At 46.9% G+C, this 13,607-nt stretch overlaps 1 protein-coding gene across 3 annotated transcripts in view; it reads right to left on the bottom strand.

The window, feature by feature from the left end:
• Positions 1-4,720: 4,720 nt before the first annotated feature.
• The window catches only part of GMIP (GEM interacting protein), a 38,802-nt gene continuing 29,915 nt past the window's right edge, over positions 4,721-13,607 (bottom strand). For 2 of the 3 annotated variants that reach the window (XM_090060471.1, XM_090060472.1), the window contains 8 exons: positions 13,397-13,495; positions 12,659-12,798; positions 12,230-12,418; positions 11,710-11,847; positions 10,925-11,121; positions 9,925-10,207; positions 7,636-7,756; positions 4,721-6,759 (listed from right to left, as the gene is read on the bottom strand). In XM_090060471.1, the coding sequence (XP_089916597.1) occupies positions 6,245-6,759; positions 7,636-7,756; positions 9,925-10,207; positions 10,925-11,121; positions 11,710-11,847; positions 12,230-12,418; positions 12,659-12,798; positions 13,397-13,495 (1,682 nt within the window). In that variant the 3' untranslated portion in view covers positions 4,721-6,244. Of the gene's footprint in view, positions 6,760-7,635; positions 8,113-9,924; positions 10,208-10,924; positions 11,122-11,709; positions 11,848-12,229; positions 12,419-12,658; positions 12,799-13,396; positions 13,496-13,607 lie in introns of those variants that run through there. The other variant, XM_090060473.1, reaches the window with a different exon arrangement.

Genomic DNA, 13,607 nt, shown 5'->3' on the forward strand with positions numbered 1-13,607 from the left:
TGCTAATACAAGTACTAAATAAATGCTCAGTAACAACTGTGCAGTAGCATCTCATGTAGACATGCCTTCTGTGTAGGAAAAATAAAACTAGGGTCTGATCCAATGCCCAGTAAGGTCAACAGAGGGAGTTTCTTTTATTCAATGGATATTTGATCAGGCTCCTAATGATTTTGCAAGGGAATCCAATGACAAAGGGGGAAGAGGAAAAATCACATTTCCAGAGATTTGTAAAGGGACAGAGGCAAAGCCTCAAAACTGTGTCCTGTTGTCACGGTTCACCTTATATAGGACCTGACAATTTAACAGGCACTTGAGTTCTAATCCAGTCAGAGTTCAGTTTATTTAACCCAATTTCTGCCTCACGGTGATGGTGACAAGAGGCTCACAGAACAGAATCAAGGTCTCCAGTTGTGAAACCCTGGGGCCTTTAATCCAGTTTGCGATAAAAGGGTTATTGATTATTCCTGAGACTCAGAAATACCTTTATTGGCTGGATTAGACAGCTGCATTGTGCCCTGAATGAATATTGACTGATGAAAACATGCTCAAAGCAAGATGTTTGTTTTCTTGATCGTTTCATGGATAAAAGGCTCCTTGATAAGGTTACTATGGCTTTATGTCCCAATTATATGGAGACCTACGGAAATCACAGCTACCCCCTGGGAACCAGCTCAGCATTACAGGGGTCAGAGGGTGGCCTGTTCATAACACTGCCATGAAAACAGCAAGCAAGGAGAAGCTATGGCAGCAGATAAGCCAATATGCAAGGGCTCCCTTGCTCCTCCTTTGAAGTGGGAGGTGAGAATGAGACCTGGAGATAATTCCTTGTCAGAACTTCACAGGTTCACTCAGGACTGTGAATGGTCTCAGCCACAGACCATGAACCCAGCGGAAAGAGGAGCGCCCTTTGAAATGGAGGTAAGGCACCAAGGAAGCAGCCTTGCCTTGCAGCCTCTAACACAGGGGTGGCTGCCCTGTGGCATGTATGCCAGAAGTGGCAAGGGCAGCCTCAGTGTGGCATACAGCAGATCAGGGTAAGAACAGGCAGCACAGCAGCAGACAGGGTGGGGAGCAGAAAGCAGAGTGGCAGATCAGGCAGGGAGTGGAAAGCAGAGCAGTAGATCGGAGAAAGGAAGAGGTTTGGAGTGGTACACGGAGGGTGCAGGCTAATTTGTGGCCTGCTTGCCAAAGTCCTGGCCCCAACCACTGGAAAGTTAAGCAAACTGCATCAGCTGTGGCTGGGGCCAGGGCTGGAGCCGTGGTGGCCTAAGTCCTGAGCCAGGCCAGGACCACTGATGAAAGCTGTGAGCGCTCAATGCACTAGGTTACACCTCAGTGTGGGATCCTGGTGCAGGGTCCAGGACCCTGCCCCGAGAAGCAGTTCCAGTCTGTCTCCTTGCCCAAATAAGCCCTGAATCCCACCTGCCCCTCAGGGAGCCATGGTGAGGAGGCACCCCTCGCCAGCACCCCTCATTCAAAATGCCCTCCCTCCATGGGCTGCCATTGCCCCCCCCTGCAAATGTGGACCGCCACCTTCTGTGCTTTTCACCCGGAGAGATGCCATGCCCACAGGAAAACTGTCTGCCATTCTATGGTCCTGGGACTAGAGAGGATGCTCCTGGCAGGGCCTGGAAGCAAATAGAGGTGGTGCTGTGGGAGGTGTGAGGCTCAGGGTAGGCTGGAGCAGTGGAAGGAGGGCCAGGGGCCTGCATGTGGAGGCAGGATGAAGGGTAGGGCAAGTGCTGTAGGCAGAACCAGGCATAGGGAAAATGGTGCCCCTTCCCCCACTACCTGGCAAGTCAGTGGCATTGCTGCAGCCAGAGGCAGGCGGGCTGGGGTGTGGGACACAGTCCAGCAGGGAAGCAGAGTGGCATGGTTTGCCATGCAGGTGGGTGGGCAGGCACCGCTGCTCAGCAGCTGCTGGAGGGGGGAGGGGTGGGTTGGGCAGGGCACCAATCCTCCTGCCTGGGGTAGGGACGGGCTAGGGCATGGCGGGGCTGGGGGAGAGCGCTGCTGTGAGCATGGGCTGCTCACGTGTGTGTGTATGTGTGTGTGGTGCCGCTCTCACCATAGTGCCTTGGATATTTACCCACATTGCCTACCCCTAAGGCTGGCTCTGGGTGCTGGTGATGTTTTAAGACTGATGCTGAGGCCCCAAGACTGCACCCCCCGTAAGACCTCACAATCCAGAAAGTAAGCAGGGCCTCACAGATACCATGTATTTATGTGAGAGACAAGGATTTCTTTTATTGAACCAGCTGTATAACTGGGATAAAGTTAGATAAGCTTTTGAATGGAAGAAGTTCTGGCCTTTGCAAAACCTGATTTGACTGGGGAAGGAGCTTCCATCATTTCCCTTGGAAAGCTGTTCCCTAGTGTCTTCAGTCTCCCCACTGGGAACCGTATCCTAGTCCCAGTTTCAGCCTGTGGTTTCCGCTGCTTGGTTCCAAGAGCAGCAGCATCAGAATAAAGCCTGCTTGTTGACTCTGCTTGACTCCCCTGAGGGGTGAATCAGCAGCGTGGGGCCTTCTCTAAAGAAAACACACGTTTTGCATTCTCTTCCACAGTCACTGCTGGGACATAATAAAAGTGTAATTTGCTGGATATAGTTGCAGAATGACTGAAATGTATTGCCTGCACGCAGTCACCTGACCTGGGTCAGCGCTAGAGGCCATTGCCCCTGTTCTATGGCAGGACAGGATCTATTAACAGTAGGGACTAATGCTAAAATATGCCAGAACTTGGCTAGAACAATGACAACTCCCTGAGAAATTCCAGGCATGGATGGATAGAAAAATGGATAAATTATAATCCTTTTGGCCCCTCCTTCTGGCTGGGGGTCTGTCCAGTTGTGGTGCAGGGTCTTACAGCTCCTCAGAGAAGTTGCTGAATTTGCGTTAGGAAAGCCTTCTTTGTAGGAACAGATTTAAACTCAGTGACTCATACTGTGGAAGGGGAATATGAAGAAACTCCTGCATATGGCAGTGATTACAACTAACTGGCTTAAATTACTTGGCCCGCAGCTGGCAAGCTTAAAGTCACAGCATCTTCAAGACACATTCTGCTTCCTGTCTGTTCTGGAAAGTGTATTGCAATTCATGTTGTAATCCACCGCTTGTTAGCTCAGAGCAATGCTGCAGGGGATGAACCAGGAAGGATCACACTTGTAAGAACCCTGGGGGAGGAGCAGGGAGAGGAGGGCCAAGGAGGCAAAATGCGGGTTCAAGTATTTCACTTGCTTGTCAAAACACAGCCTTGGCAGCTGGACAGCAGGGAAATATGAGCAGGATCTTTTTTGTTAAACTGATTTAAAATGGAAGCCTTGAATAGGGATTCACTTGAACCCAAGTATCAAAGGCTAGAGATCTCTGCAGCTTTCCTAAGATATCCATGCTTCTCCCCAGTATTGCCCTTTACACCCTAGTGCCTGTCAGGGATCATTTGCAGCTTTTTCACAGTTACAGTTATAAAAAAGAAAAGAAAAGCCAGATAGCTGGATTTTGCTTCAAAGCCCAATAGCTTGGTAGGTCCTCCAGGCTTTTACTTTTGACTTCAGCTCTTTTTTTTCTTGCAATCTTGAGGAAACTGTCAGTTCATGAAGAGGTAGGAGCAGCTGGAAAGCATTCTGGCCGGTTCTTCCGCTTTTAGAAATCTTGGCAAACCCCTGGCATATACCAATGGGACCTTTCCTGTGGCTAATACTGTAATTGATCTTGGCCTTTCTGAATCCTCCCCACCCTCCCTCGCCCATTGTGAGGGGCTTTTAAAAATGGTGCCTCATGTCTGGAGGGAGCCTAATGCAGTCTGTGACCCAGCTACAATTCTTTTATCTTCCCAGTACTTCAAGGTGTGATATTTCTTGTTACTGTCAAACACCCACGGTCTGTTTCTTGTAGGCCCTGTCTCTGTTCTGTTTGTGCATCCAGGGTTAAAGCTGGGGTGATTTAACTCAGTTGTACTGCTACAGGCTCATGCACACATAACAGTTACAGCACAAGAGTTGCTCCTGAGCTGCGGTTCCCCTTCTGTAACTGCTGCAAGGGAACATTTTCCTTAGTTGCTGTTACATATCATGCTTCTGGAGTTAAGTGCTGGGGTACAGTCATGGGCGCTCTCTAGTGGCACTATGGAGGCAGCACCTTAACCAATGTAAATCCTCCAAGTCAGTTTATGATGGTCAGGGATCAGTTCCACAAAGTGTGCAGAAAGTTTAGAAAATATTCTGTCTGGTGCATGTGAGGCCAACTATGTTCAAACTGGTGTTTTAAAGGGTCTGAGTATTACTAGATCCAAACATTCTGCTTGATCACATGTGAGTTGCTCTGGGGTCCCTGTTCACTAGAAGCCCTTTGGTGGATTTGCAAGTACATAAAGAGTAGTCTGATGGTACGTGTATGTAACCAGAGCTCATGTTGCAGGATCAGTAGGACTGTGGAGACTGCAGTCTTAATGGTTCAAACAGGGGCCAAGGAAGGGAAATCTGGATTACCTTCCTCCTCTGGCTCATGCAGTGTAGCTTGTCTTCTTTCTGTCAGTCCCTTAGATTGTGAGCTCTTCAGGGGCAGGGAGTCTTTAATTTTGGTTTGATAAAGGGCCAAGCACACCGTTGGCATATACCAGTAACAAAACAAGCCAATAAAGTCCATCCATGGGTTTCATAAATGCTTATTTAACTAATAGAACATGAAGAGCTTATAATAAAACTCCCAGTTACTTATTAAAGAAACCAGTTTTATTAAAGATAACTTAATGTTCAAGGTTACAAACAACATATTAACAATAAATACATAATTCTGCAGGGGAACAGTAAGGAGTGATTTTTTTGTTTATATATCCTCCCCCCCACCCCCTTCATTTCTTTGGCCTATGCCATACAACTGGGAACAGATACTTAGCGTTTCTCATAAACTTTTGTTAAGAAATGGAGAAAGCGGAAAGATTAGAGATGAAGGGAGGAAAGGGAAATGGTGGCCAAGTTTACCAGGGTAAAAAAGAGACACCCTCTCTAATGGCTTGGGGAAATGACACGTTAGTTATAAATCATTTGTTTATGGCTTTCTCAGAGAGATGGTGCTAGGTTGGTATGTACTTTACTTCCAGTGAAATACTCCCTGTACAGATGTCCTTTCACTGTTGCTGGAAGAGAGGCAAGCTTTGGACTATGTACATAACCAAAGAGCAAGGAAATCCATAGCAGTAGATCACAGTGCTCACACTATACATTATTCCATGTAACTACCTAACATTTTATTTCAAGGTAGCCTGTTAGTTTTAAGACTAGAATGAGCCATTTAAGTGTCAGCTCATTATTAGGATGGGGTTTCAGTTAAATCCTGTCTGGGTGGGAGGAAGATCCAGGCACTGAAGATGCTGAGAACAACCAGGCTACAATGAGCTACCCTGTCTTTGATTGCTGATAATCTTCCTTTTTGCAATGGAAGCAGGTATTGTATTTGTGACACAACTTTTAATGGTTCTACTAATTCAAGATGTTTCAGTTAAGGACAGAGGGGAGTGAAGAGTGTGAAAAAGCAAGGAGGTGGAATTAAGATATAGGGAAAAGATGGAGTGGGGGAGCAGCCCACTGGGAAATGCAACCTTTCTGTCTTTAAAATTACTTATGTTTTTATCTGTGTTTATAGAAACTGGAGACTGCGACAATGGAAGCACTATAACCCAGAGTACACAGACTTGCCAGTGTACCTGCTTCACTGGATTTTTACTGAAGAATGAGGAAGGCTGTGAACTTAAAAACAAGCAAACAGTGCACCTTGTATCTGTAAGAAAGTAACAGTTTGTGAGGGTTTCCTTTCCAGTGCTGTAACCTTCAGCAAATTTTCTTTCCTTGGCTGCTGCTAAGTAAGACAGCTCTTGCTCTCTCTGTATTGCCTGAATTGTGCATTACACTGAACTGGGCTGTGTAACCAGACTGGATCCATCTTTTCCAACTAAGCACCTGGCATCAGGTGCAGACATTTTCTTTTCAGCGCCAGAACCTCTGGACTTATTAATCCTCACATGAAGCTTGCTGATGTGTAAAAAACAAATTTCTGGGCTACCCCTAAGCTTGTCTAGTGATCTGCAGCAGAGGCCTTTCCTCCTATCTTCATCCTGAACACAGTTGCAGAGATTTGGTTATTACCTTGTTATCTTCTGTCCTTTCCTTCAGCAAGAAGCACATAATGGGAGCGTAGCACTTTCCTTTTCAATCAATGTGATCTCCACTGTTCTCAAAAAGGTTTCCCTATAGTGGTGTCTCCTCCAGGCTGGGGTTTGTTGCTGGCTCAGTGCTGTCTGTGTTTCCCCTGCCCAGAAAAACCTGAGGGCATATTGTGGAAGTGTCATCAGTTTGAAACTTGGAGACAATCCTAGCAGTTTCTTGAGTGATCTCAAAATGTCTGAGTTGCTGCTGTTTCCCTCCTGAGCGACGCTGCAGTGTGCTGGTCTCTGGTGAGCTGGCCCTGCTGTTGCTGCCTTTTTTCTCCAGGACTTCCTTTGGCATGGGGCTGTTGTCTTCCAGATTGCCTGCTGCATCAGCATCGATCACAGCGCTAGACAGAGCAGCTGTCATCAAAGGCAAACTGGGAGGTTTGGGAATGACTGGCTTCACTTTTGCCTGGGTTCGAGCATACTTCACAGGCTGCCGGCTGAAGTGCCCCCTGGCTTGTGTTCCTAGAACAGCATCTGAATCTACATCTGGCTTTTCCTGTACAGATTCCTCAGGATCCTCCAGCTCGGTGCCAATATTTCTGTTCAATTCTGAACAAAAAATTAGAGAGAGTTATTTTAACATGAGACTCCCATTAGGCCCTGGGTTTGAGGCTGGTTAATGTGAAAAGTTGTTTTCTCCTACAAAAATGCACAAGTAGAGGCTACTGTCAGCACTGTTAGATGGAGCATCCTCCCCCTATATTGGTGTTAATCAGAAGTGACTTCAGACATCAATGGTGTGAAATGTGTATGTGAGGAGGATCAGACTTGTATTTTTAAGCCAGTGCATCCTGCCTGTAACACCTTAGGGTGTTTATAGACATGCTCTGGGAGGGGGTGCGCTTTGATTAGCGAGCATGCTAATTAAAAGTGCCCAAGCTTCATGTGTATCAGCGTCCTTTCCCTGAACTGAAAAAATGGCGGTGGAGCACTTTGAACTAAATCTTGTTAAATAAGCTTCAGTTCAAAAAGCCCTACCATAATTTTTCAGCACAGGAATGCTGATGCACGTGACACTGGAGGCTGCTGGAGTGCATTGATTTCTGTGCTCCTGCAGTCTGCTCCAGCACACTGGATTTACAGCGCATCAGAACAACCTCCCTGCATGTGTGTTGGTGCCCTCAGAGAACTGACTACTGGCCTGTAACTATGGGCCTCCAGTAGCAGTCCCTGGGTAGAGTGAAAGAAAATCCCAGCTGAGGAGGGCAGAATGTACTCTGAGACCACAAGACAAGGTGGTGTGGTAGTTGTGCTGCCACAGCAGGCTGTCTACATAAAGGGGACTAGTACAGTAAAACAGAAAAGGAGCCAGCTGTGTGTTTAGTGCTGCTGTGCATGTTCCTACAGGAGGATATATTGCTGTAAAAACTCAGAAACATATCACAACACCCCAAATTGGAACAGGTGTGCCTGCTCCACATTTACCTAGGGTATCCACACTTAGGGGTCTGCAGGCTCCCTCCAGAGTCAGCTCATTGATGGCTTCATTGGAAGATGGATAATCAGGCAGGTAGCCCTCTCTCGAATCGTGCTTGGAGGAGAAGTTCTGTTGGAAAAAGCCATGACTGTGAACCCACTTTTACAGGGCTCTCTTTTTGGAATCATTAAGATACTCTCAACCCCCTGGGTTCTGCAGCCAGTAGCCAAGTGAACACAGTTAAATGGTTAGGGGTAAAAATGTCTTGATCTCCATTTTGGCTTGTCCAGCACAGAACCATCTCACTTAAGCTGGCAGGCTCAGTGGGAGAGAGAGACAACCAGATCAGCAAGCAGGGGACAAATGCCTTAGAGCTGGAGTCCAGGGTAAGGAAGAAACTTGTACTGAAGTGGAACCTGGAGACCTCTGTTCTGCTGGACCCTGCATGTAATTAATGAGACAGCCTCCATCCTGAAGAGTTCACTCTAAATAGGCAAAAGGTAGAAGGGCAAAGAGAAGGATCTTGTCAAGGTTACAGGTCAGGTCAGAACCAAGAGTATAACTCAGGTCTTGAGTCCCAGCTCAGGGCCTTAGCCAGTGGACTACATTGACTGCCACAAAAGGCATACAAGGAGTGACTTACATTTGGGGAGAGGAAAGTGCTGTGATGAAGTTTAGAAGCACATCCCATACACAGGATTAAAACAGACCACCTTAGATAGGTACAAGTTATTCCACCTTGGGGGGTCTGTGATTCATGCCCCGGTTTATGGTACATGCAGAACACCCTGCATGGACTGGTAGTTCTGTAGTCTACAGCAGACTTATGCCCAATGTTAATCAGGAATGAGCCAATTAAAAGCTCAGTGTGATTGTTTATGAAACTGGTGCTAAATTCATGTCAGCTCTCCGATTTCTGCTGGATGGATTGTGATGCACAGCTTTATTGGGCAGGAATCAAGTTATCTATCGTGTGCAGGGATCACTTGATGATTCCCTCCCATTTTTCCCTTGCAGAAGGGGAAAGATGGATAGGGAGCAGCAGAAATAACTCTTAACTACAGTTAAGTACTTGCTATCAGATACAAACAAGAGGGGTAAGGAACTGGCATGAACAAGGGCTCAGGAATCAGCTCATATGGGACCAGTCCTCTTACAGAAGGCAACGGGAGTCTTGTGTAAGGACTGAATAAACTTAAGCACAGACTCCAGGATTCAGTTTTATTAATTACTATTGCATGGAAAGTTCCCTTAGAATGTAATAGATGACCCTGTTTCTAAAAAGTTTTTGACACTAGCCACAAAACTTAACCATTCCTGCTGCAAAGTTATACAGGATGTCTTAGGGGTTTTTTTAATAAAGAAAGCATTAGGTAATAAGGAATGATCATCTTCCCAGGCTAGAAGTTGTTGAGTAGGGCCCAGTCATCTTCCTAGGAGCCTTTGACCATGTACTAATTACTTCTCTGTCATTGCAGTGGTAGAGCACTGATAGCACCCTTGTCTCCCCAGTCTACCCACTGCACATAACAGGTGATTCCTGGAGTTTCTGATTTTGTACACTGTAGTTGCGTGTGAGGATTTGAAATGGCAATTTTGGAAATTCCTTGGGTAAAGAGTTGCCTGCACATGCAGGAGACAAGACTTTAGGGCCCCACACCCTATAATTCTGGCAGCTGCCTCCCTCCGTGCTGCCCTCTGACTACTTCCCTGCTCCCTGGCTTCAGTTAAGCCAACTGTCAAATGAATATTATAACCCTGATCTAGTTCCCAAGGTGTTGTGCCAATTCAGGTTTTAAAGTGCTGTGAAGAGGAATACTGCTAATAGTGGTTGTGAGGGAAGAGTGGGGTCAACTGGGGAGCTGGGAATGCTGAAGGTTTATAGCAGCACAGAAATACAGCATGTTCGGCTACCACCCTCCCAACCTCAGGGGAGCAGTCCCAGGAGAGCCATGTGGGATGTGCTGGGCATCCTGCCAGTCTTTGCTATTTATATATCGCCAGTTCCACAAGCTGTAAAACTATCTGTTTACTGAGAGAAACAGTAATATCCTAAGTAACTTAATCTGGAGAAACCTGAATCATATCAGGAGGACTGCACTCTCTGAGTGATCTGTTGCTTAACATTTCTTCATTACTCCCATTCCACAAGGATTGACCCATCTGCTTTTTGTTATCTGAATAACCTATTGATGCCAAATTTGACCACTTTCTGTAAGAAAGTTTTCTTTAGCTTCCAGTCCTTTTCCCTGTCACAACAGGGTCACTGAGGCCAGCTCAGTGTCTGGGAGCTCTACCTCTTGGGTCATAGTCTTCTCTTTGCTGGGGCTCTGCTGATCTTCATCTTTCAGTGCCAAGGCCTCTTGTGAAGGGTTTTCGCATCCAGGGGACAAGGAAAAACGCTCAAAGACCCTTTCGTGGTTCAGAATGAGAAACTCTACAATCTGTGCCTGGTATCCAGAGTCTACAAGACAGGTCATGGAGACATCGCTCCCTGCACTGGGTCGGATCAGTGTTGGCCCAAAGATTATCCCCAAGTTGTTGGCAGACATCCTGTTCTCCTCATATCTCTCAGACACCCTAGAGAAGGAAAACAACATTGTTAGGGGCTTCCAACCCTGAGCCCTACTGCAGTGGGCAGACAGATGGAATGAGCTGGTATAGAGTAAGCTGATTCAATCCTTTCCTAGTAAAGAAAGGCAGAAGGCAGGGTAGCTTTGCACCTTAGAAACTGACTAAATCAGATACATAAGTTTCATGCATCAAATGAAGTAAGCTGCCGCTTTTGAAAGCTCATGCACTTCTGATTTGGTTCGTCTGTAAAGTACAGATCTACCATATCTTCTGCTTGACTTCAGACTAATATGGCTAATTACATGTAGTAAAGAAATAAATTACTGCAGGGAGCTAGACAGGTGGGAAGGGTGGAGGGAATGGACAGACAATGCACTGCTCTGCATACACTCAGACTATATAGCTGCTTGTGGGGTTTCTCTAAGCCTGGTGAAAACTGCAGCTCCCAGAAAAGGGGGTTATCACTGTGATCCTTCTTCCATGTTGGATGAAACGAGCTAGAGGTCCAAAGCTCTTGCCAGTTGCTGGCTTTCTGCTGTGCAAAAGACATCTTATTTTGCATCAACAGCTTTTCCTTCCCCCTTGTTGGGAGCCACTAGAATCCAAACTCCCTTTGGCCTTTTGCCTCTCTCACAGCTGTCCTCCCTGGCCTCTTTTGATACAGACGCCATAGCTGCTCCTCTTGGTGTGTCTAATCAATAAGACAACTGCTGCATCCCTTACCTGTATAGATGTGCAGCAAGATGATGCAGGGTGTTGTGGTTCGTTAGAGGCAGTTTGTGCAGCACGTCCTTCATGTTCTGGATAGGGTCCGATGAAAACCCTGAGCTGTCTCTCTTCCCTTCTCCAGGTCTCTGCAGATACTTGGCAAGTGCAATCAACTCATCATAGAGTTGATACAGGAGCACAGGTTCTGAGAGCTGCAAGGGGCAGGGTGGGAAAACTGTTATTGCATCCTGCCTGTTTGATTACCTGAGCAAAATCTCAGCATGACCCTTTGCTGCTGTCAGTGGCCCCATTGTTCTAGTCCCAATCAACCTTGCACTTTCAGACTCTCCCCAGTTCTTATCCCAGTGTTGAGGCCAGCCTCCACCAGAATTTCCATTTACATAGACTAAATATGGGGAAGGATCAAAAGTATCCAAGACCTGCTACTGCTTAGGGAAGCATTAGGTTCCCTGCTTGACATCACCCATTGTAAGCCATGAGCATTAACACTGTACCCAGATGGGATTGGGAGCCCTCCACAGCCATCCTGGACAGTCTGCCTACAGTACCACAGAAGAGGTTGTAACAAGATCAGTTTCTAGGAGTAGACAACTGACAGAATTAATGCCTGATCCCACAACAAAGAGGCATTGCCACATTTCAGTGCCTCAAAAACCTAGCAAAGAGAAACATGAGAGCAGGAGCTGCCCCCAAGGCTGCCCCAGGAAGTCAAGCCTGGCGCTTTCAAGTGGTTGGGACCAGAGGTGGGTTCTGGCTTCCCTGAGAGACTTGCTACCCACCTCCTTCAGGAAATGCTTCAGGACACTAGTGATGTCATGGGGAGAGTGTTCCGAGAGCTCCACCAGGTCTCTCCCATTTTCAAATGCTTGGCAGAGCTTCTCTACCCGGGCCTTGGACCCGCTTATCCGATAGATCCCCTGCATTGTTAAATAGAGCAAAGTCAAGGAATCAGGTACAGAGTGGAGAAGAGAAGAGGGAGCAGGCATTTGCCAGCAAAAACAAAGAAAGAACATGGCATTGATATGATATTGTCTCTAGAACAGGTGACATGGAGAGACTGAATGGCAGGGTACTAGAAACAGCAGAGCTGATAGGAATTGGAGAGAATTCTTTCTGTGTCTCAGTGTGGGATATGCCAGCTGCCAGAGGACCTGTCAGTAATTAACGCTGTGAAGTGCCTTGAGATGAAAGGTGCCAAGGGCCCAACCTAGTTCCCATTAAAACCAAAGGAAGCCTTGTCCTAGGCCTCAGCAGGAGCAGGGTTGGGTCTTATGTGGGTGCAAATGCTGTGCTGCTCACCTGGACTCCGAGGGCTCGAGCCTCAATTTCTGAGGTGCATTTTGTGACTATGAATGGAACTTTATTTGGGGAATGCAAGGAGACCTGCTGTAAGTTGATGCCGAAGAGGGACATGCGGGCAGGAAGCTTCTTATGGCCACAGGTGACCAGAAGGTTCTCCAAGCATTTCTTGTGGCAGGCCAAGTAGCACTGCAATGACAGGACGGTGTTGGGTTAGACACGAATTGCAGCTCAGCAATGACAACTCAGCTGTTCAATAATTCAGGTATTTCTTTGGGATACATCACAGGCTGCTTCCCTTTATGCATTGTTCCTTTGCCTCCCATTGGGAGATGCACCCTCCTCTGCCTTCATTCTGGCCCTTGAGCAAGGTTACTGCAGCTACAGTTGGCAGACTCAGGACGGTTGTGGGGTTCTGGGCACTCTCACCTCTTCACACTCAATGCCGTTGACCATGAAGGTTTCACATTCCCTGCATTTGGATGGGCCCCGGAGTTTTCGCAGCCGGTGGGTCTGTGCCGCCGTTGACAAAGTGAAGTTCTTGAACTGGCACTGGAATGATCCATTATCTGATGCAGCATCATTTAAACAGAACAAGGGGACATTGGAAAAGGTCATCCATGTTTATTAGAAATGTAAAGGAATTTGGCAGCCTGTTTGCTCAGACAGTGCCACAGCAGATCTGTACCTCTGGCCAGAAGAGCAGGGAGTGCTCAACAGACTGCTGGCAGAACAGCACTATAAGTGAGAAGGACCTGGGATGGGTTTTTAGCTAGCACTGCCAGCATGCCTACCAGGACCAGAGCTGGCTAGTTTGGGTATGTTTACTTGAGCTGCAATCAAATAGTGGGGTATTCCCTGAGAAGCAGCTGCAGAGTTTTAATGAGACTTTGGCTGGGATAACAGAGGGAACTGTGAGTTGTGATGAAGGAGTCTCAGCAGAGCAGTGTGTGTGTCTGTGTTTGGGGAAGGCTGGACACCATAGCTGTGATGCTTACAGCTTGCAACTGAGCTGCGGGCAGCATAACTGCATGGGATCCTGAACTAGACAGCTACAGCACTGGCAGGGCTGCATGCGTGAATCTCACTTAAGTAAGCATAAAATCAATGGGAAGCAGAATTCTACTGTGGTCTCTCATCTGTCGATCATTTTTCTTTACTGCTTACCATTTTCATATGTTTGAGATGAATCTCTCTCCTCAAAATCATCCAAGGAGGACATGGTGCCTGTGGATGAAGCTTTTAGCAACCTCCTATTAAAGTTCCCTGGAGACAAGAAAGAAGGGTTTATATTTTAGACAGTAAAGGAGTTCTTTGGGTTTTTCCCTACAGCGTGTGAAAAAACTCCAATGCCACGTTTTATTTCTGTTTGTAATTT

Source organism: Crocodylus siamensis, chromosome 8 (assembly GCF_052110815.1).
Source record: "Crocodylus siamensis isolate JL-2025a chromosome 8, ASM5211081v1, whole genome shotgun sequence".
Lineage (NCBI taxonomy): Eukaryota > Metazoa > Chordata > Crocodylia > Crocodylidae > Crocodylus > Crocodylus siamensis.